The 22,798-nt window shown below is 44.9% G+C and overlaps 3 protein-coding genes across 4 annotated transcripts; 2 read left to right on the forward strand and 1 right to left on the reverse strand.

Annotated features, from left to right (window-relative positions):
- The first annotated feature begins 5,941 nt into the window (after positions 1 to 5,941).
- LOC146179560 (uncharacterized) lies at positions 5,942 to 7,176 on the forward strand. Its single transcript, XM_084579899.1, has one exon. The coding sequence runs from the start codon at positions 6,088 to 6,090 to the stop codon at positions 6,985 to 6,987; it is 900 nt and encodes a 299-aa protein (XP_084436025.1). The 5' UTR covers positions 5,942 to 6,087; the 3' UTR covers positions 6,988 to 7,176.
- Positions 7,177 to 9,409: 2,233 nt separating this feature from the next.
- Positions 9,410 to 19,666, reverse strand: LTV1 (LTV1 ribosome biogenesis factor). Of its 2 annotated transcripts, none has more exons than XM_084579215.1 (10): positions 19,525 to 19,666; positions 19,260 to 19,427; positions 16,844 to 17,014; positions 16,288 to 16,378; positions 16,065 to 16,197; positions 15,758 to 15,941; positions 15,348 to 15,475; positions 12,214 to 12,359; positions 12,069 to 12,121; positions 9,410 to 9,828 (listed from the first exon to the last, which is right to left on the reverse strand). In XM_084579215.1, the coding sequence occupies exons 1-10, from the start codon at positions 19,525 to 19,527 to the stop codon at positions 9,502 to 9,504; spliced, it is 1,404 nt and encodes a 467-aa protein (XP_084435341.1). In that variant the 5' UTR covers positions 19,528 to 19,666; the 3' UTR covers positions 9,410 to 9,501. The 2 variants fall into 2 exon arrangements, with proteins under 2 accessions (XP_084435341.1, XP_084435340.1); XM_084579214.1 differs by having other exon boundaries at positions 9,410 to 9,831.
- Positions 19,667 to 19,861: 195 nt separating this feature from the next.
- LOC146179562 (protein Daple-like) lies at positions 19,862 to 22,222 on the forward strand. The gene is made up of 2 exons (XM_084580211.1): positions 19,862 to 20,637; positions 21,965 to 22,222. The coding sequence occupies exons 1-2, from the start codon at positions 20,167 to 20,169 to the stop codon at positions 22,220 to 22,222; spliced, it is 729 nt and encodes a 242-aa protein (XP_084436337.1). The 5' UTR covers positions 19,862 to 20,166.
- The last annotated feature ends 576 nt before the right edge of the window (positions 22,223 to 22,798 follow it).

Genomic DNA, 22,798 nt, shown 5'->3' on the forward strand with positions numbered 1-22,798 from the left:
GACTGTAAGATTATAAACCAGGTAACCATTGTTTTGTTCTTGTCAGTGGTGTAATTGGAAGATTTTTTCTCTACCGTTTCAACAGTTTCACATTGAGTATTAATAAAAACCAGAGATGGAGAAAACTAATGATTTCTCCCCTTTGTATAAAACAATTTGCAAAACAGGCAACCAGCCACTTTCTCTCTTTATTTCCCTTTCCACCAATGCTCGAATCACTACAGACCCCCTCCGATTGAGCCAGACTTTAAGCACTGGGCTTCACAAAACAAAGATTATTGGTAGAAGCAACAAGCAGATTACAAGAGAGATTCTGGAGGCAAGAGTCATCAAACAGAAAAAGGGCTTGTGCGTCAGTGCACCTTCGATAATGCTCAGTGAAGAACTTAAGATCCTGTAAGTAGCGTAGGCTTACTCAAACCGCTTAGTATGTTATATCTTTTCTTGTATGGCAGTTTTCGGTTGTATATCTGGTGGTTTTTAAGGCTAACGACACGACTTAATCCTGCTCATTCATACTTTACATTTTGACAACAGAAGCCCATATACAGCTCAACCTGGCTTTTTCATTTGTCATCGAATGTTTAGCGGTGAGGCATGTGCTTGCTCATGGTGTATACTACTTCACTTGCGGTTTTGGATTTTTGTGATTTCTTGTTTATTGTTATTTTCTTTTTTTTTTTTGGTCAATGCTTTGTTAGGAGAGAAAACTGGTATACATGTATATGACGTTTTGACTTCGGCTGAGTCACATGTTATGAAAATGTGCATAAATTCCTCCGTTTTCCAATAAACCTCAGTTGACAGTCAGTGCTGTGTTCATCTCCCTACCTCTGACCACATCTATCTCAATCTCAAAGACCTCAATCCAATAGTAACATGCACAAGTATTGATACAGCCATAAATTTATTACAATGAATAAAACTTTGCTGTCAACCATGATGAACTTGACTTTCTGCAACATCTAATGTCAAAGTGAAAGTGATCGCTCCTTCTGCTTATATGCTTCGTTTATTATTAAGGAGATTATTAAGTTGGTTTAGACCTTAAGGCAGAATATTACTTTAAATAGTTTAGTCACACAAACAAAAAAACATGGAAAAGAAATTATAACCAAGCTTTTTCTTGGTTGAAGCGCCGTACAGAGGAAGAAAGTAATCATATTTACACAGGTGGAAGCAGGCTAAAGCATTTTAGAACAGCTCAGGGAGCAGTAATAAAGTAACTTCAGAGCAGCTTTGAAGCAATAAAATAGAGTTTCGGAGCAATCACATTATGTCTTGGAGCAAGATTCTAGACTCGCTTTTAATAATAGAATTCGAGCTTCTTCACTTAACTCTTTGACTGTCGAATATTCCGAAAAAAAAAAAATATCACCCCCAGTGTCGAACTATTTCAAACGCTATGCATTTAGCGCAATACCCGTACTGCAAAAACGCCGCGGGACAGCATGTAGCCGCAGCACCTGTACGGCAAAACCAGTCAAAGGGTTAAATAGCAGCAAATGGAATGCTGCCTTCTACACTTCATAATTGAAGATCGTTTAACTATGTGATTTATACTGTTTTGTAAGACTCAAAGGTGGACTTCACCACTTTGATGCACTCAAGTATTGCCACTAGTTTGAAGCTCACATCAATGAACAGTACATTTCTGCTTTCTATCTTGTGCATATTCTTTTTGATCCTGCTCCTGTGCCGATAAATTTTTGGGTACTGGCCAGTAACACCTTCAGGGAAGATAGGTGGCACTTTAAGTATAGCCTTTTTCCCCTTCAAATTCATTACTTTATGGCCCTCTGTGGCTGCTCAAATTATTGCTTGAGCTATCTTAGTTTCAACACACTGGCGATAGGCCCTGTATGACTTTCCAACACTTTTGAAAACACATTTAGTGACTGGCACCTAAGTGGCATCACCTCCATAAGAGTTCCAAGTGTGCTTTTGTCTGTCGTAGGCATGACAGGCTAGATGGTGAAGCACCTGCTTGTATTCACAGCAGAATCGTTACAAACAAATCGTGTAGTTCGTTGCAGCTGGACAAGTTTCCAATGGCTCGTAATCATCATCGGCCAGACTATACCAACTGCAGGGTGAAGGCCTCTCCCATACTCCTCTACCTGTGCTAGCTGCATCCACTTTACTCCTGCAAACTTTTTAGCCTCATCCGCTCACCTAACTTTCTGCTGTCCCCTGCGACGATTTGCTTCCCTTAGAATCGTTTATTACCCTAAGCGAACATCGGTTGTCCTCTCTACGCATTACATGCCCTGCCCATGCCCATTTCATCTTCTTGATTTCCACTAGAATGTAATTAACTCGTTATTTCTCTAACTCACTCTATGTGCTTCCTATTTTTTAACGTTACACCTACCATTCTTCATTCCATAGTCATCTGCGTTGTCCTCAACTTAAATAGAACCCTTTTCAATAGCCTCCATGTTTCAGCTCCATAGGTGAGTAAGTGTAAGATGCAACTGCTGTATACCTTCCTCTTGAGCAATACCGGTAAGATACTAGTCATAATCTGAGAATACTTATCAAATCCACTCCATCCCAATCTTATTCTTCTAGTTATTTCCCTTTCATGATCTAGACCCCGCCGGGGTGGGGCAGTGGTTACGACGCTCGACTACTGTTCCCAAGGACGCGGGATCGAAACCCGGCCTCGGCGGTAGCTTTTCGATGGAGGCGAAAAGCAAGGCGTCCGTGTGCTGTACGGTGTCAGTGCACGTTAAAGAACCCCAGGTGGTCGAAATTTCCGGAGTCCTCCACTACAGCGTCTCTCATAGCCTGAGTTGCTTTGGGACGTTAAACCCCACAAACCAAACCAAACCCTTTCATGATCTAGATCTGCGGTTACTACCTGTCCTAAGTAAACATATTCGTCTACCACTTCCAGTGCTTCGCTACCTCGTAGTAGTTTGGTGCGCCTGCTTCACTCGCTGATCATTTCCCTCACCACAGGCGATTCAAAAGGCCGGGAGTAGGTGCTATATCAAGTGCACAGAACATTTTCCGTAACGAATTCCTCAAATTTGCTTATAAGCAAACATTATGCTGCATATTAAAAGTAATATTAAAGTTTTGTATGTATTAGGCTCGGGTGAGATGCATTACACCTCTGCTACCGGTGTGCTGCCATCGTTTTGACTACACCAGCCACATACCCTGTATACAGAACTCATAACAGACCATTGCCCAGCTGCGCTTCTCATAGTCGCTTAACTTAATTGTCTCGGATTGCGGTTCTTGCTGTCAATACCAGTAATGGCCCACTGTGCGGCAAAACCGTGCTCCACTAAATTTAATGTCAGAACATTGATGCAGTCGAGTTGGAGCAATTTTGGAGCAGGCAAAGCAGGCTGGAGCAGAATGAAGCAGCACTTCCACCCCTGCATTTAGGATGAATGCAAAGAAAGGAATACTGCAATCAAATTCTAAATTCTAAGTTCATTCTAAGTTCAAAAGGCAAGCCACCATGTCAGTGTTATCACTCAGTATCCTAATTTCTAAGTACAATATCACAGGAAAGACAATTGTGCCAAGCTCAAGCTTAACACCGTTTAACATGATCCAGTTACATATATATATATAGTCCTGCCGAACATAATCACAGTTCCCATATTGTAAGGAATCTTTATCAACCATGCTTTTATTTATGTGTTTATTGATACCTTAGAGGTCCTAATGCAAGACTTTACAGAAGAAATGGGCTTGTGCACAGTGATAAATGGCGACAGGCTAGTGGTATACATGGCTATGATTAGACAGGTTCTTCGATGGCAGTATTGAAGCTTACAGGATCACTGATGAGGGATGATTCCAGTTGTGAACAGTGCTTGCGAAGAATGACTCATGAAATGTAGTTGTGCGGGCATGCGGTGAAACGCCACTTTTACGATGACCTGTGCGAGGTGTTCTATACACAGGTTAGCCGAGACGACTGCCATGAGGTCGTGTATGAAAAGCTTGTGATAAAGGCAGGGGCATGAAGTACAGTGACGAGAACAGAGATTGTAACAGAGATTTCATGGCAGAGATGCTGAAGGAGTATTCGAGGGAATGAAACTGGTGTCATGGTTTTGAACAGGTTCATAAGGTTCAGTAAAGTTACAGTAGTGTGGATCAAATATATGATTGGTATATTAAAGTTGTGATCACACAAGGATTTTGTAATCTAGTAATTTTACACAAGAAGGTGCCAGCCATGGGTAGGTTACGATAGAGGTATCCAACAGTTCTATTAGAGTAATTAGTTACATGGCTTACAAGGCAAGACAATGTTAAGCCATTAGTGAGGTGAACACCAAGGTACTCAAAACGAATTCTTTGAAAAAGTAGTACTAGTGTTAATTTTGCAAGTAGGATGTGTTGTTTTGGCAGTGGTGAGAAGAAATCAACAGTCTAAAGCTTCTCAGGGACGGAGGCCACATAGCACATCACTATTGTATGCGAATTAGATATAGATATAAGGCAGAAGCGTCGGACGAGTTGGTTACAGAGCAGCGAAGTACACAGTCATCAACTAAACTGTGGATGGTAGAAGTTACAGAAGGGAGATCGTTAAGAGTAAGGGACAGTGCTTTGTGGAACACATAGCTGAAAGAAAACTTTGAAAAAGAGGACTGGGTATTAGCAGTAACAAACCGCGAGCGGTCGGTCAGAAAGCCTTGGATCAAACTAGTGGATAGAGGTTTGTTCAATTCAGGCACCTTCAGCAGAATGCGGGCAACGTGAAAAATGCGTGCAGACAGGCGACGCAACTTGGGAAAACCGGTAAAAGAAAATCGAGTACCGAACCTGCTGGATATTTTTTTCGAAGTTAATATTGGGATATATTGAGGGCGAAAGGCACCATTTCGGCTCCATCTCAGTGCCTATACCCTGTGCGATTCAGGGGACGTAGGAACGGGTGAATGCTAAATATTTTTTACACACTCTTGTACACTACGCGAACGCGCACACCTCGTGAATAACGCGAAATAGAAGTGTCCTTTCGCTAAGGCAGTTTTGGGAAAACTGCTCGCAGCTTCGAAAAGACCCGTTTTATCCGGAGTGCCCGGCATTGCAAAAGAAAGAGCACATAAACACCCTTCCAGAATCAGCCAAGCGATCACATACAGTGATTACATAAACACCGCAACCTTCAAAACGAAAGCCAAGACCACCTACACGTTGAGAATATTCTTCTTCCATGGCAGCACAAACCAAATCACGATCCCCAACACAGGCCTTTTACATACGCTCTTGGTTTCTAGTATGCCACACTGTGCACCATTCATGCTTCAAAAATAAATCCAAGACGCCCTGTTCATGAAGCAACACGCAAATATGATTTGTTGCAGAATGAACGGAGAGACCGACGGGGTCCGCAGCTTCCGTGGATGCACGAAGCCTCTACTGCGTCTATCGCCTCTGTCGTTACTAACGTAATCCATGAAGAAACTGCAAGATGAGCACTGAGGCACGAAATGTGCAAGGCGCAAAAATCGCGACTCACACGACTACACATTCCAAACGTCGTTTACAAACACACGACACATGATCTGCCTTTGGCGTTCCTGCAAAAACCCCAATCCGAAAATAATAAACAAAGCCAAGCCAATCCACGGGTTATAACGATTTGCTTATTTTCACCCGGACCCGGTTGCACCAAGCTTCTAGGCTCCTAGCTTATTCCAACGCCGGCCTTTGATTTGTCGGCCGGGCGCAAAACGGATATACTCACTTGAAGTTGTCAAGTGCACAGATTTCACAGTCACAACGAACATCTTTTTTTTTTCTCTTTTTCTTTTTCTATTTTTTTTTTAATTGCCTGTCGTTACTGCAGCAGACGAAACTATCGCGCCAGCAGACGATGTAGAACAGCGCGACTACAGCGCCATTAGTTAGCGCGACCACCGTTCGGGCCACCTCCCTCCGCTCCCTCCCTTTGCGCGGAGCTGACCCGAGCTGGCCGGCTAGCAGACGACAGAAACAGTGCCTAGAAGAGGCAGCGACAGGTAACGCTGAGCGCAAGTTTCGATCTAGGTCTAATATTTATCTTGCTGGTTTGTCCTTGTCGAAGGCTAGAGTGAGCGCAATATGTTTCAAGCAGTGCACGAGTCGGACACTGATTTTAACCCAGTCACTGCAGAAATCGCTGTCGTGAGAGCTCTCGGCGAACTGGGCGCGCGGCGTTCAAACGAAGCACAAACCCACGCGCGTATCGAAGGACTCCGACAGGATATCGCGCGTCTGCGCGATAGCATTGACACCGAAAACTGGCGACTTCGTTTCACTGAACAGCTGATACACGAGCGTCGGGCCGAACTTCTCCGTGACGCCGAACATCGCCGGCGACCGACGACCGCCGAAAAGGCTTCGCTCGAACAATGCCGAGCTCGCGCCGAGAGCGAGCTGTCTGCCTTTCTTGGCCGTGCTCGGAGCCTGGAGACCGAAAAGCTGATGCTCGAGGGTAATGTGAAAGGCCTGCAAGACCAGGCGCGACAAATGGAGGAGCTAGTCAGAGCGCGCAACGAGCAGTTGGCCCACGTAGCCGAGGCGTGCCCTCCCGTTCTCGAAGCATGTCGGAAGATTGTCGATCGAAGTGACGCCCTGAAGAGTTCGGTGCTCAGCATTGTCCGACAGCGTGTGTCGCTAGAGCGAGAGAGGCGTGAACAGGTCAAGCAGAAATTGCGGTTGGCCTCCGAAAACGCTCGGCTGCGAGAGCAACTGGAAAAGGCGTCGATGCCGGCTTGCGGTGGCGCTGGCGTAAAAGTCGAAGATGATGGCGACTCAACGAGCAACCGTTGGTACCAAAGCCTAATGGACAAGCTCAATAGCGACCTGGCTTCCTGTCAGCGCGACCTCGAAGCACTGAAGCTAGTTACGAGTTGCGCCGACACAGCCGATGCTGCTACGCAAACAACGCCTGTGTTGACGATGCCCAGCACCGAAATTCAAGAAGTTCTTTATGAACAAGATTGTCACCAAGGTCGCTAACGTGGCGATGCATCATTGGAACATTCTTTCTTCCATTTGTTGTTTTTCCGGTACTGCCGATGTAGCATGATGACAGCATCGAATTTGAAGTTGTTTAACACTATGACAAAAGCGAAGGTCATATATGTTGGAGTGTCCTTTGCTTTTTTTGTGGTCATTGAAAATAAAATTCTCGCCTCTCAGCTTGTTTTTATCGACTACTATGCCTGCAATGAAAGTTCTTGCAAAAACTAATAATAATGCGATGTTTCTCAAGAGTTATTTTCAAAGTTGATCAACCATGTCAGCTACACTACACAGGAAAGAAATTCCTGGCTTTAATTTCACTGATGCATGCAGAAGTGTTTCAGTGCAAGAGGTCTGTGGTGCATTACTGCTTTCTAAAAGCAAATGATGTAGTGAAGAAGCAGCTTTGGAGAATATTTAACCCTGTAAGGCACCATGTGATACAGCATGCACAAATGCATTTATGAAGCAAATAGAATTTAAATTAACTGTTAGCATGCTAGTAGGAGCAACAATTTCTAGTGTATTTATTTAAACAATTTGAAAGTGTCAAATGCCAGAGGTGAGTCATGCTTACAAAGAGTTCATGCAAGCCAACAACAAGGAAAGCTCAAGTTCTTGCGGTCATTCTGCATTAGCGCAGGCAACTGCATATTTATCTGCATTTCCATTGCCTCTCAAGGTCTCAAAATAATTAAGTTAGCTAAATTTGATTATGCTGCAATCAGATTTTAGTAAATTTTCTAGTTTTTCTAACATTTTTGCAATGAGGAGACCATTAGCTAAGATCTTGGACAGTCAGTGCTGTAATCCAGTATTTTCAATTCCAGGGGTCTGCAGAGTTAAACACAGACAAGCATCAGTCATGCTCAAGCACTTCAACAGACCATCTTGTGCTTTCTGATAATTAATAACCTATTCTAATAAATTTACAGCAAAATGAGTCAACAGCAGTCACTATACACAAATTATACTGCAGCGGCGCCAATAGAGGCGAAGTGCAAAGACATTTGTGTGCTGTGCAGTGTCAGCACGCATTAAAGATCCCCAGTTCGCTTAGCAGAACAGCATTCCTAAGTTATTTGTACAGTAGAACCCCTTTATAGTAGAGTCACTGGGACCAGCAAAAATCTTTACTATATCAGTTGTTGGTGACATCCAGTAAAACACAATGCTGGGCTAGTTGGTGCATTGCATGAAGAAAGACTAACCAGCCGAGAAGACGCACACAGGAAAAACCAACACAGAAAGAAAGAGGCTGGATAGAAAAAGGCTGGAGAAAGAAACCAGCCTCTCTCTTTCTGTGTCGGTTTTTCCTGTGTGCGTCTTCTCGGCTGGTTAGTCTTTCTTCATGTTGGTGACATGTTCCTGAAGTTGCTGTCTGGTAGTTAAATAGGCACTTACCAAACACGTCTTGTCGGTCAATGAAAAAAAAACACTCTGAAATACCTTCCATCTCTCTCTTATCATCTCTTCGTGCAATTCCTTTCAGTTATAAAATTTTTTTAATCTTGTGGGAGTACTTCTTAAGCATGAGGACACTGGCTACGCATACAGCCAAGTTTGATTTCATGTGAAAACCAAAGCCTTGCATGAAGTGTTACTTTCTGCCGTTTCTGTCTTTTAAAAGGCAATAAATGATAAATGCGCATGGCAGTCAAGTGCTGCAAGACCGCACACGCTACATCTCCAGTTCTTGCCTCCGCTGCCACATGCTTCATGCTGCACAGTACTGTAAATGTTCGCCAATTTCTTCCCCTTCCCTATTTCATGCTGCACTTTTACTCTCCGTTACTTTCTGAACGGACTGCGCAGCCTCCTTTCCATGTTTGTAGAGAGCTTTACTTTTCTTTTTTTTCTTTCCTACACGCTGCATGTTCCCCTCACAGGTCCAAGGCCTCCGTAAAGTAGCCTTCCCCTGAATGCTGGTAAGCCTGGTGGTAACGCCACTTAAAAGGAAGGACACTCGATGTTATTTTTCTGTTTTCAAATACAAAAACTTTTCTTCACGATTCTAGGTAGTCCGTGGGCGGCGATGTCATATCGCGGGAGTCATGGCCGCGGCCAGCCGCTGTTTACTGTAACAGATTTTTACCGAAAATGTATTTGGTATAAAGGGGCAAAAATGTACAGTTGACTATGGAAGATGTACTGGGACTTCAGTTTCACTTTACTATATCAGAGTTTTTACTATATTCGAGCGGAGTTCTACGACCGTGACTGAAGTCTTTTCTCTCTTTCTCTCCATCACAGTACAGCACCTTTTCCACCCCCACCTTACACTCCTCTTACAGCGTGGTTTAGGTGTCTTCCAAAAACTGTAACAAATACTGTACCTCTCCTTTCCTATAAGCCAATGTGCAACTTTACGATCGCTACACACAATATAAGTCCATTAAGCTAATATAGCAACAACTTTAGAGATGTAAAAATGTTTTATTGTGCAGGTCACACCCTTTCTTATGACATTTTTCTGTACAGAATTCGTTTTAATTTATAATTCAGGGCTTAATAAAGCCGCATGGACGTCAGGTTCTGGTGCAGGTTGGCCATCACTTTCTCTTGCCGCAGTTTCTCGGTCTTGAATGCCTCTGTGTTGGCCTTCTTTTCAGCCCGACGCTCACGACGCATGGCACGCACTGCAGCCTTCCGCTCTCTCCGCTGCTCTGGCGTCTCATCCTTTGGCCGGATGCTGGATGCCACGGATGTGCGTGACCGTGTCTCTTCCTCGGAGTCTCCTTCAAACTCACGATCCAGCTGCTTAAGTCCTTGGCGGCTCAGGCCGCCCTTTTCCTTGACAGGAAGCCCCGTTCTGGGTGACAACTTAATTTTTTCCTGCAGGAAAGCAGCGAGAAAAATGGCTTTCGTACGCCGACTCACCCCAGGACTACAAACTAATGTTGTAATGCTCGACCAACTAAATGTGAGAACATATCACTCAATGACCAATTTTATGTTGCAAACAAAATTCTTCATGGCTCTTACTTACACCTAGATCTAGCGCTTTCTAGCCTAAGCTCACTGGCAGCACAGAGCATTGTACCAAAGTATTTCCTCACAAACTTGCATGTTATGGGTAACTTTCCCTAACACTAAGACACTACTGAAACAGAGAAAGTTTGGGGGCAATTTTGAGAAAGGGCCAAGCAATAAGTGCCTAACGCCACTGTGCGTCTACCAAATGCTATTCCAGCAGCATGCTAGAATAGCTAGTAAATCAGGGTCACTAAAATGCAACTCAGTTACCTTTCACAGAAATACTAATTGTTATGAATGCTCCTGCCAATCTCCTAATGAGATTCACAATCAAATGCGTCCTGTCACCAGACCTAATGATGGTGATGAATTTTGAGATGGAAGGGCAACTTGTGCCATGGCACATGGTATTTTTAGTCTTCAAAAGGTGTTATCAGAAACCCATTTCAAAAGCATCCAAGAGAAAGATTGAACCCATAGTATACAGTCGAAAGCCAATATATGAAAATTGCCTATCAATGCATTAGCAGCTCTTTTTCATGCCACAATGCTGTTAAACGGCAAAGTCAACTTATCTCAATTTTAAGAAAGTTATTTTTGGGGTACAGGAGTAAGAGGTTCAGATGTGTCGCGATAGGAAGAGGCAACAAGTTCCAAAGCACCTACTGCTGCGGCTTTGATATGAGGCTGGTTAGGGTTATCAATCCCAAACACACTGGACTGCCAACAAGCCCACGTGTCTGCTGTAATTGCTCTTCCATGCTTCCACAAAGCAATTAAGAATGTGCTATTCTTCATAACATTCTTGAAGGCCCCATCACCCAAACGAATTGAAAGGCCAGATGGTCAGGTGAAATGCGGAGAACAGTTTGCAGATAAACAACCACACTGTAAATTTCACAACAGATTCAGCGCACAATTTGTCAGTGAATCTAAACAGCGAACGAAAGATAATACAGATGTAGTGGTGCACCAAAAGAAACCTTTATTCAGCATTTATTTTCCTGTTTTTATTTTTGTTCTCTTGTTAACCATCTGCAAGACAGCAGTTATGTGTGTACCATGTCCTTTCAGTGCTGGCAATGGTACATCTGTGTGCTATACTTTTGCTGGCTCAAAATCGATTAATTATTAATTATCAACAAACCATTCAGTGTGATGTAATGTTTTGCTTATAGGCATCCTTGGTCATCTCCGTGCTTTTACAACTGCTGTGCCCAGTTTCAAGCAGCCATTTTAGCACACAAAAGAAGTTTAATTTTTCAGCCTTATCCATCATTCAAAAGCCTCATAACAGTTCGAAGGACAAATTCCACTTCTAAAAAGAATTTAGATTATTGTTTTTTGTTTTCTTTTTTGTGTGTATGTGCGTGCATGCGTGCGTGCGTATGTGTGTGTCAAAATGTCTGCAACACAACACACACCCCATTTGAGGGCTCATCATGAAGTCAGAGACAGAAATGTATGTCACTTCCCACAACAAAACCAGTGGCCGAAATGGCTTGAAAGAAATGCCATTCAATCTCAATAATCCTGAGTGTGAAGTTACCGGATGTATGCGCACAATAAAGTCTAAAATAACAGACTTAATAATCAAAAATTAATATAAATGACTAGCACTAACAATGATGTTTAATATTGCTCCACTGATCAAACTGATAAATTTAATAACATTCCGTGCCCGATAGAGGGTTAGGTTTTACCAACACGTGCCAAGCAGTCTGAATTCAAAGGGACACCAAGGACAATTGCATCAAACTTGTGTTCTTGGTAGAAATCAATTGTCCGGCTGTGTCAGCATTTGTCCTACAACAGACATACTTATTTCCAAGAAGATTGCATTAAAAGAAATTTCCCCCAAATCTTTTCAAATCTGGGATGTCTGAACTGAAAAGGTCTCCTAGGTGACCAGCAGGTTGAAGTCAATGGCAGTGTAGCCTGGCATCATGGATCCATGTCAAAGAAACTGTCTCTATGCATCACTGCTCACACAAAAAGCAGCTGCAGGCAGTGACACATGCACTTTTCTTCTTTAACCTTTCTAGATCACAAAAGCAGCACCTCTGTCGTTATAAAAGCATACAAATGGTGCCACTCACCTTCTTTGGCTCGGAGATGAGCTTTGGATGATTGTATAGGTTGGAGTATGTACCTAAAGAATGAAAAAAATAAAGTGAAGCATGGGCAAACCCAATGCATTAACTACTGCACTTAAGAGCACAAAAGATAGCACAGGCAACTCACTGAGTATAGACTCGCAGTCCCAGCGTTCCTGGGGTGCTTCAGTGTCCACCTGCATGTCCACCAATTCATCGCCCTCCTCCTCAATGGCAGCCATGGTAGCAGTGCTTTTGGCTTTCCCTTTGTCCAGCGTCACTTCCTTCAGTGTTCTGGAAAACAAGGGCAACAGTCATGAATTCTAGTTGTCACTTCACCAAATTATCCAGTTGTGAAAGCAAGCAAAAACAATTAGCACTACTTGGTCAAACTGCATTGTGCCCGATTAGACATATGCAATGCAAAAAGCTGTCAGCACTCTCTTAACCAAAACAGGTTTTCAATTTTCAATTTTAAGCCTCCTGACAAGAATGTGGCTTTACACCAGAAGCACTAGGCAAAACGTACATCTCAATAAACTCTTTTGTTCGATCAGAAATTCACCCAAATATTTACTGACTTTGTTTTCGATTTTAATGCTCAATCATTTTTTTCCCCCAAATACACTTAGTGACCACAGCTGCGTTAAAACAATAACAATATTCAGCCAAGTGAAAAATGCAGTGCAATAGGCACTATCACAAAAAGGGGTACAGTAAAACCTCGTTAATTCGACCCTCGTTAATTCGGAAAATCGGATAATTCGGACAGCTCATCCGGTCCCGTCAACCGCATTTACTTTTCTATGGCGCAAAACTCTCGTTAATTGGGACAAATTTGGCCGCCCTTCGGTTAATTCGGACAGGCAGCGGAGCTTGAATGTGTGTAAAAGGCGGCCATGAGGGCGGCTGACGATGATGATGATAGTGAATGAGGGATAAGCCTGGCCACTATAGCACGGGTGGCGCTGGTGTTCAACCGAAATGTAACAGCACCATACTCATTGCTATAAACATCAAATGGGAAAAGGCACGATGGGATACTTTTTTGTTTTCTGCTGCTGGCCGTACTTCGCCATTTTCCCTTTGTTTTCTTTGCGTGTGCATCGTAGAGCGCGCTTTGTCTCAGCTGTTGCGAGCGTGTCGTACGCAAGGTGTGCGCTTTTTTTTTTCGCGAGGTGTGTGCGTCAAGCTGGTGCTGAAGTGTGGACAGCAGTCCCCTGTTCTCATTTTTTCCCGTGGAACAAGCCCGATAGCGCTGCGTTCTTAGGCCCCCGCGATGGCTACCGCGGCCCCAGCAAAGCGGGCGAAGTACTGCAAAGCGAAGGACTTGGGAGAAAAAGTCGAGATATTGAAAGCCGTAAAGGAAGGAATGCCTCGACAAGTCATCATGGCAAAGTTTAACGTGAAGAGGTCCACGCTGAGCTCATACATAAAAAATGAAGCTCAGATTTTCGAAGCCTACGACGGACAGAAGTTCAGCGACAAGCGAAAAAGACTCCGGACAGCAGCGCACCCAAAGCTAGAAGAGGCACTACTTCGGTGGATTTCTGACACGCGAAATGCACAGCTGCCCTTGAGTGGACCCCTCATCTGTGCACAAGCAGAAAGGTACGCACTAATGATGGACATTGAAGCCTTCAGTGCATCAGAAGGATGGTTTGACCGATTTAAGAAAAGGCATAATCTAGTCTTCCGTAGTGTCTGCGGCGAAAAAGGCGCTGTGGATGAAAGCGTCGAGAACGATTGGAGGGCTCAGCTTCCGAGGCGCCTTGCTGCCTATGAGCCCTGCAATGTATTTAATGCAGACGAAACGGCACTTTTTTACAAGGCTCTGCCTGATAAGACAATCACTTTTAAAGGGGACCCGTGTGTCGGCGGCAAGCGGAGTAAGGACAGAGTGACAGTTTTGCTTGCTGCGAATATGACCGGCACGGAGCGGCTGCCACTGCTGGTTATTGGGAAATCTCAAAAGCCGCGGTGCTTCAAGAATATAAAGCAGCTGCCGGTAGAATACCGAGCGAACAAAAAGGCTTGGATGACGTCGGAGATATTTCAAGCATGGCTACGACAACTTGACCGCGGCTTTTCAGTCCAAAAACGCAAGGTGCTGCTTGTCGTTGACAACTGCAGTGCACACAGCAATATGTCCGGGCTCGAAAACATTGAATTACTTTTCCTGCCACCCAACACCACTGCTTCCCTCCAACCGATGGATCAGGGAATTATTCAATACCTGAAGAGCCGGTACAGGAAGCAGGTGCTTCAACGTATGCTCTTATGCACGGAAGCTGGACGCAAGTATGACGTCACACTTCTAAGTGCACTACACATACTGGTGCATGTGTGGAGAGGCACACCACCTGCAGTGATCGCCAACTGCTTCCGACATAGTGGTTTCGGTGATAGCAACGACTCCATCGGTGTGGACGGCCTCGATGCCAATGAAGATGATGAAGACTACGAAAGCGTTCTGCCATCGAATGTTCGGCTGAGTGATTATGTCGCTATCGACAGTGACGTTGTCGTTGCTGGCCACCTCACCGACGGTGAAATCATCGCAGAAGCCTTAGGAAGCGAACAGCCCAGTTCCGAAGACGATGACGATGCATGCGATGAACTGCCGCATCACACCGTGACGGAAGCTGTTGACGCCCTGAGCGTTCTGGAGGACATTTGTGCAGGCTCTGCAGACAGCGTACGTGCACTGCACCATTTGGCAGAGGTGCGTAAGATAGTAGTTGCGATGCAAGTTTCTCGCACAAAGCAGACATCTATAACGGATTTTTTCAAAAAATAAAGGTATGTTGGTGTGGGACAGTTTGTTGCGTTTTTTTTTGCCCCTCTCGATAATTCGACATTCGGTTAATTCGGACATTTTCTCCGGTCCCGCGAAATCCGAATTAACGGGGTTTTACTGTAATGTTTATACGCTTGCCTTGTCTGCAGCTATCTGTAAACAACAAATACCAAGGCCGTAGCTAGAATTCCAACCTATGCATAACATCTCCTAAGCTTACAACTGAGCCCACCATGGAGCAGCAGTGGTTAGGGCACTCGCTATGGAACGTTAAACCCTGTAAGCTAAATCAAACCTAAGAACTGATGTGAAAGGTCTTGTTCCTTCCATTACATTGAAACTGTCAAGTAGCTTGCGCATTCCACAGAATCACTATCACTTCTAAGTACAAATAGCCAACAAGAGATTTTTTTTCCCGTAATTCTTGAAATGCAGTAGCATTGAGCGGAAAATTAAAAGATGAGCTGATAAGGATTACTCACGGAAGTTGCTTCATGTGCTGAAACTCCTCTACTAGTGTCTTCATGATCTCACTATCGGGTTGAACAAAGCCTTCTATCTCCTCGCCATCCAGTGCTCCAACTTCCAAGTCATCATACTGTTTAAACATCTGGACAAGATGAGAAAAACAAAAGGCATCAGCAATGAATTGTTATAAATACACAGTGAGCAAACACGTGCGCCCAAGAACGACATCAAACAATTTCATCTGTCAGCCTGTTTTTTTGTTCTTTTTCTATGCAGTAGCAACTGCTGACATTCACTAACTAATATATTGTAGGAATGCTGTTGTTACAAGTGCAAAAAAAGATGGCACTGTATTCTAACGTTCACTCCGCAGCATTCTCTTTTATGAAAAATAGTCAGTGCACTGAATAGTCATTGAAACTACCTCTTCAAAACGCTCATCGAGGGTCTTGAGCCCTTCAGATCTTCGGATCACTGAAGACGACATTGAGTAGCTCGTAAACCTTGACCGCGTTTCTTCTTCAGCAAAGGAGAATCTCTCCTCACTTCCTTCAGCAGATTCGAAATCTTCGTCTTCGTCATCACAACTGTCCGTCTCCGCCCCATCACTGCAGTATCACAGAAAGAAGCAATAGGTGAAATGAAGCTGCCAGCTAAAAGCATTGGCTTGGTTCTCTGTAGCCGTACAAGCCAAGAAACAATCAGCACCCGGTTCTTTCCTGGTGACTTACTCAACATCAGCAGGATCCACAACACCATCAGCGAGCTGAATGAAATCGTCTTCGAGAACATTTTCTTCATCTTCAAAGTCGAAGTCATCATCTAAAGCAGCCACAACATCCGGATCCCAATCCGGACGTGGTCCTGCAGACAAACAAAGCAATCTTCAAATTTCCAAAAGCTCAGCACTCCAATAAAGCATCGAAAGAGCCAGTTAAGCTAGAAGTGCCTCACCCACTTGCGGGGCTGCTTTGTTCAGCAAGCCCTCCTTTTCTTCAACCGTGGATTGGAAAACTGAGGAGGGTAGCCTGATTTCTTTGTTTGCCTGGGAACAGGTTACATTAGACAAACTCCACTAAACTACAACTCACAAAAAAGCAAAAGAGAATCAGAGCAACCTCTGCACGATTACAAGCATACAGGATCAAAACTCTGGAAGTTAGTTACTGAAGACTTTCCTAAAACATAAAAGCTATTAGGATTGTCGTTTCATGGTAATGTTTTCAAAGGCTGGTTTCTATGTAACACCGATTCAAAACATGTTTGCAGCATATGCACTGCGTAAGACTGACAACCGGGCCAATGGAAAGTACAAGAGGAAGATCAGGAATGTTGATTACACATCACAAATTGTTCCAGAAGGCTGGGAATGAGGAACACTTGACATAACGAAAGGATTCTGCACTTTGCATGTCGAAGATACAATCATTTCCTTTCGCTATCTTTGTTTTCCCTGAGCGTGTAAAATCATTCCATGCAAATGCTGTTTTGATGCTGAAACTCAACTGACCTTGGCATCACCACTGGAGGGGGCTGCAGGAATGCGGACTCTATGGACAACTGGCTCCCAGTCTGCAACAACGTTGACATCTTTGAGGTGCTGGAGGTAGTTGTAGTCATCGTCAAAGTAAATGCCATATTTCCGCTGTTCTTCCTTCCTCTTCTCATCAGACGCTGGCACCTGGAAAATTCAAAATTGCAACATAAGGCCAGTGAATGTTGCATCTGCTCAGCTGATTAACCTGAATGCATCAAGTGTACAAACAGCGACTCAAGTGACACTATGAGAAATTCTTCCCCTGCACCACTAATGCATCAAAAGAAAACAAATTGGAGGGACACTAAGCTCCACCCTTAAGGGTTGACACAACAGCATTAATGGTCTGCAGCTCTTTATTTGTGTACAGGGGTAGTCAAAAGTTCCCAGGCCACAGGTTTCGCTGATGGTCGGCACGCTTCTTCTAGCCTCCACAGATATTTTCAGATTTGGGGGCGTCGTAGCTGCCTAACTATGCTGCTCAGAAGCAGACCCTGAGGCCTGGAAACTTTTAACTACCCCTGTACATGCACTTTGCCACTCGCTTAACCGCTAATTCCTTAATTTATGCTGCGCAAACGTGCCTGTATGGCCTAGCAATAGTGCGTGTTACTCAGGATGCAAGGATCCAGTGGGTTCCATTCCCATCTGAAAGGAGCTACCAAACTCGGCCATGTCCCGCAGTCTCATGACGTCACAAATCCTGCCAGAAGTATGCTTATGATTCTCAACTTACTCAACGTTAAAAACGCTAACAATGCTGACGGCAGAATTTTTTGGAAAATGCAGCCTTTAACGCTATCGCGTTGAACAGCCCAGGGAACCTCTACTAATGTATCAATGTCCATGGAGAAAAATGCAAGCTGCTTTCCAACGTACTCATTATATTTAAAAAAACTACAACTTGAGAACTTCCAAATGTACTACTCAAGCACACAGCAAATTGCTCACTGTGAGCATGTACACTACTACTACACAAATAAATAACTAGCAGAAGCTGAAATTGCAAATGTGTGAAGAAATTTGTTCCTTTTTTTTTTTCCCCCAATGGAGCTCGAAGGAAGTAACAATGAGGCATGTTTGCCCAAACAGCCTTTTGAACAATGTGAAGATGAACACAGATAACATCAAGGAAAAGTTCCAAGAAACAAATGAAAAAGGCTCCATACATGTGTTATGTGCTACACTGCATTTCCTATCAGTCATATAATACGGCCCGCAATGTCTGAGAGTTGCCACGGATAGGCCTGATCCCATCGATCACCTAATTGCCATCCACTATGTTCTCTTGGCACTGGCTTGCTGCCCCGTGACAATATTAAAGTGTACTCACAGCAAATGGAATTATATCAGAGCTGTGCATAGGCTCGGGCCAGCTCGATAAAAGCCTGTACCACCCTGCCATGGGCTGAACTCGAACCGCTTGGAAGCTCTTTGCCTCGGGCCAAGGCCGAGCTATCCAATCCCCAATACACGCAACTTTTGCGAACCCTTAAAGGCCGAGTTTATGTGACCTCCTAGTTTTTTAACCAACACTATTTCCCAGTTTGAATTCATGGCTGATCTGGTTGCCTTTCAATAGAAACGAAAAGCAAAAGGGTTTGTGTTCGTCCCAAGGCAACGACGGTTATGAGCAACACCAAAGTGGAAGGCTCGGTCATTTCAACCGCCCGGGATTCTTAAACGTGCACTGACCCCGCATAGCATAAGGGCGCTGCACTTTGAGGCCGCAGCGTCCCAAGAGATCCCTGCCACCTCCTCTAAAGCTTTGCAACCTACTTTCTGGTTGGTTCCCTCTTTCGGGGTACTAAAGTTTTCATCATCATCCGCCTCAATCGAAAAACGGCCACGATAAAACCCGGGTATCCCGCTCAGTAGTCAAGCGAAACCATTGCAGTACCACGGCGGGGTAAAAGCAAATAATCAGTATAGCAACTTCTTGGTGTTGATGCTGTAAAGCAACAAGTGTACTTCACTATACAATAACGAATCAAATTCCTCCCTCCATGTACGGGCATAAGCCCGACCCCGACACGCAACTATAGCACCGTAATTTCAGACCCAGCCAATGTCCGGCAGTACAGCTCAAGCCCTGGCCTGGACCGCGAGAACGGGCCGTGCCCGGCCTCTTTCGAGCCAGCGGGCCCGTGTAGTGCTCTACCGGGGACCCACTGCTGAGGGAAGGCCAGTTTAGGTGAGAAGTTTCAGATCGGTTAGTAAATTTTCTTTTTCACACGGAAGCTAACCTAAAGGCACCATCCTTCAGCTTCTGCTTAATGCCCGTGCAGATTACATCGTTTCAAATACGAAAGGGACAGCGGTGGGATTTGAATAACGCGTAGGTACGCAGATGACAAGATCGTGTTCGCAGTAGTACTAGTCTACTCACGTGGCCTGGCCTGTCGTCTCCCTGAAACGGTCGGCCCGTTCGCTTTTCGAGGAGGACATGTTTGGGTGCTGTTTCGTCGGCCTGCAGAGGGTCCTTCTGGCTTCGATGGACCAGCTGGAAAGTGACCGCGTTCTTCTTGTCGATGAATTTCTTCCGTTTTCCACCGGGCTGCAGATGTTTGGGAACGCAAAGACGAACACGAAGTTCGGTCAAGCCACGTCAGAGTGAGTAAGAACTCGCATGAATCACCAAAACTCACACTCACCATTTTAAGGCCCTGAACAAATATCTCCGGACGAAAAAAAGCGACCCAGCAGAGTGTTAAAACGAACTACGCACGCGGACCCGGGTCACGGACCAACCATCGCAGCCATGACAGCGGTGGCGAAAAAGAAACATTGGCGCTTCAGTCTTTCATACACTAAACTAAAATACTTAAAGAAGTTAGAACTTAATTTTCTTTCACTTTTTCTAAATACAATTTAAATTAAGTAATTATATAAAATGGTGAATTGAGAACAAAATTTTATTGAGTACATCACAAACTAGCAGACGAGAGAACAGTTCCGGTTTTTGTTGACAGAGCGCACTTGGCTCGTGAGTCAGCCACTGCGCAAGTAGAGTAATTTTTAATATCGGCCCATTCAAATGTGCTATAGCAGTTATAAATACACTTGGCGCGTTAACTTCCACATCCTTTTCAAACATCGTGCGTTAAGTCGAATTCGTTCTGCTTCCACGATTGTCTGCTGACTTGCTGGTGTGGGCGCCTCTGAATCTACTCCCAAAGTGCAACGTCTTTAAATGTGTTAAAAAGCCCCATTATTTGCCTTTTAGTTACGGCACTTATACCGCAGCTGTTGAAGAAACCGGATTGTGCTACTTGCTCGACGTCTGACCTAGAATAATGTCGAATGACATCGACAGCTTCGACTATGACTCAGCGGTAAATACGATCACGATGGCTTTGGAAGAACTCTCACTTCGTCAGCAAAGAGACGCTCAAATGGAAGAGGAAATTGCCAGTATGGAATCCAAGAGGTATCGGCTGGAGACGCGTCTGGAGGCCATCAATATAAAACTGCAGCAACTCCGTCGAGACGCCACTCGCCAGGAGTCTGCGACCTTTCGTGAGCTGAAGCGGGAAGCAGCTCTAATGGAGCAAAGCATTTTGAAAACTAGGGATGAGGTGCGGGCGCTGGAACACCAGTCCTCGCAGATGGATGTCAAGTGCGGAATGCTGGCAAAGGAGAATGAGGAGCTTCGCCAGACTGTCGAAAAACTGAAGAAGAGGGTCGAAGACTTCAAGCAGCAGGACTCTGACGCTGCCACCAAGGGATTCGAGCTACGAAAGCTGTTGCAGGAGGTTCGGTTCGAGGTAGGCTCCCATTGTTGCGCTTGCAGTCCAGGCGAACTTTTACATGTTCGCCTGAACAAAATGCATTTTAGACTTTTTTGGACGCAAGGTGCGAAAATGGTGCGCATGTGGTGTCCCCTTCTTGTCTGTCCGTTTCCGTTTTGCACCGCCGTTCAATTCCGTGCGAAGATATGTTGCTTAGGTTTTATTTGTTTAAAATGTTTGGCATGAGAAAGTGTAGCGCCTGATTTTCATAGTTGGTTCTAATAGTGACATTCCATTGTTCTGTAGATCTCGTTGCCACAACATTCTCCTTCGATCTAAGTTTGGCCCTTCAATGTAGAATGTTGAAATAAGGTAGCACATCGGGCAAATTTTTGCTCATGGCAATGGTGTCTCTGAGTCTAGCTGGAGATGCTTTGAAATCGCGGAAATGACAAAACGAATCTGCTGCTGTACCTTGGACCGCTTCGAGGTATAGTTAGCCCAACTAATTAACGGGATGGAGACGACAGATAATATTAACGCGTTTCCTGATGATCGAGTTGTATGAAAAAAGCTTAGTGTCACGGTTCAAGGGGTTGAAGTCGGCGTTTGAGAACGCCGAGCTTGTGTTCACTTCTGAAGATATGTGTCGGCGGCGGTAGTATTATTGGGTTTTTCATTCGAGAACATACACCGACTGGCCTAATGTAGTCGGCCTTCCTAGGTGATGCTCAATTCTTTGATGAAGTAGAAAAGGGGAGTCATAAGTTCGGTTCTGCCGTCTTTTTTATTGAGAGAGGCCCACTGCTAGTCCTAGTAAGGGGTTACGCCGTGGTCTTGTACACTCAGTGGTGTTTAGTGTCTTCACCGGTTTTACACCCCTAGAGGAGACATATGATCAATTGATAGAAAACTTCAATATATGTGTTCGAGTGTCTGATCGCTGGTTCAAAAGGGATGGTTCCGACTGGTGTTAGCACTGCATAAAAGTTGCCTAGTACGTGGCCTGCTGATATGGACCATCGATAAAACAAAGGGGCCTCATCAAAGTTTCCTCGGGTAATGTGTGTAGAAAGTCACCAGGTTCGCCACAGAGCTTACAAGAAGAAGGAAACTGATCAGTAAAGTGGGGTGGAGAAGGATGGGGTATGGGGGCTGTGCGCATTTGTAGCTTGCTCCAATGGGCAGCTCGTGTTATTGTGAGAGTCGGGGCAGGGGGTGCGTAAGTTCTAGCACGTCTGGTGAGGTGTGGGAAAGAAGATGGCGCGGTGCACGGTAGTTTCGTAGTTCCCTGAGGAAGAGAGGCGGTGCCTATAATATGACTCAGCCACTCTTCTACATCATTATTCATTGCTGCCACTAGGTGACCCAGCTGGAGCAGGAACAGTGTGAGCTGGTCGAAACGGAACGCCACGCCAGCAGCCGCGTGGTCTGGCTGCTCACCGAAAGGAGCCAATTAGCTGACGAAGCTCGTCGCCTGGAGGCTGACAACAACGCACTCAGGCTGGTGTCGTTCGCCGGAGCCCTCTCACGCATACCTTTTGATAAAAATGCCAAAGACTGCTGCCATTGGTCATGGAAGCCGCCGTACGCTCTGCCCCGTACCGTGCTCTGCCCATAGTCCAACAGCGGCTTAGTTCCAGGGGCCCTGAAAGATCTACACACACACACACACACACACACACACACACACACACACACACACACACACACACACACACACACACACACACACACACACACACACACACACACACACACACACACACACACACACACACACACACACACACACACACACACACACACACACACACACACACACACACACACACACACACACACACACACACACACACACACACACACACACACACACACACACACACACACACACACACACACACACACACACACACACACACACACACACACACACACACACACACACACACACACACACACACACACACCACACACACACACACACACGCACGCACGCACGCACGCACGCACACACACACACACACACACACACACACACACACACACACACACACACACACACACACACACATATGTATATTATATATATATATATATATATATATATATATATATATATATATATTATCGTTTCAAGTGCTTGCCTTGCGAGCAGGTGCTGCAGGCTGCAGGTGTCTCCCACAGTCCAGTT

The sequence above is a fragment of the Amblyomma maculatum genome, chromosome 9 (genome assembly GCF_055883805.1).
Source record: "Amblyomma maculatum isolate TAMU_Amacu chromosome 9, ASM5588380v1, whole genome shotgun sequence".
Lineage (NCBI taxonomy): Eukaryota > Metazoa > Arthropoda > Arachnida > Ixodida > Ixodidae > Amblyomma > Amblyomma maculatum.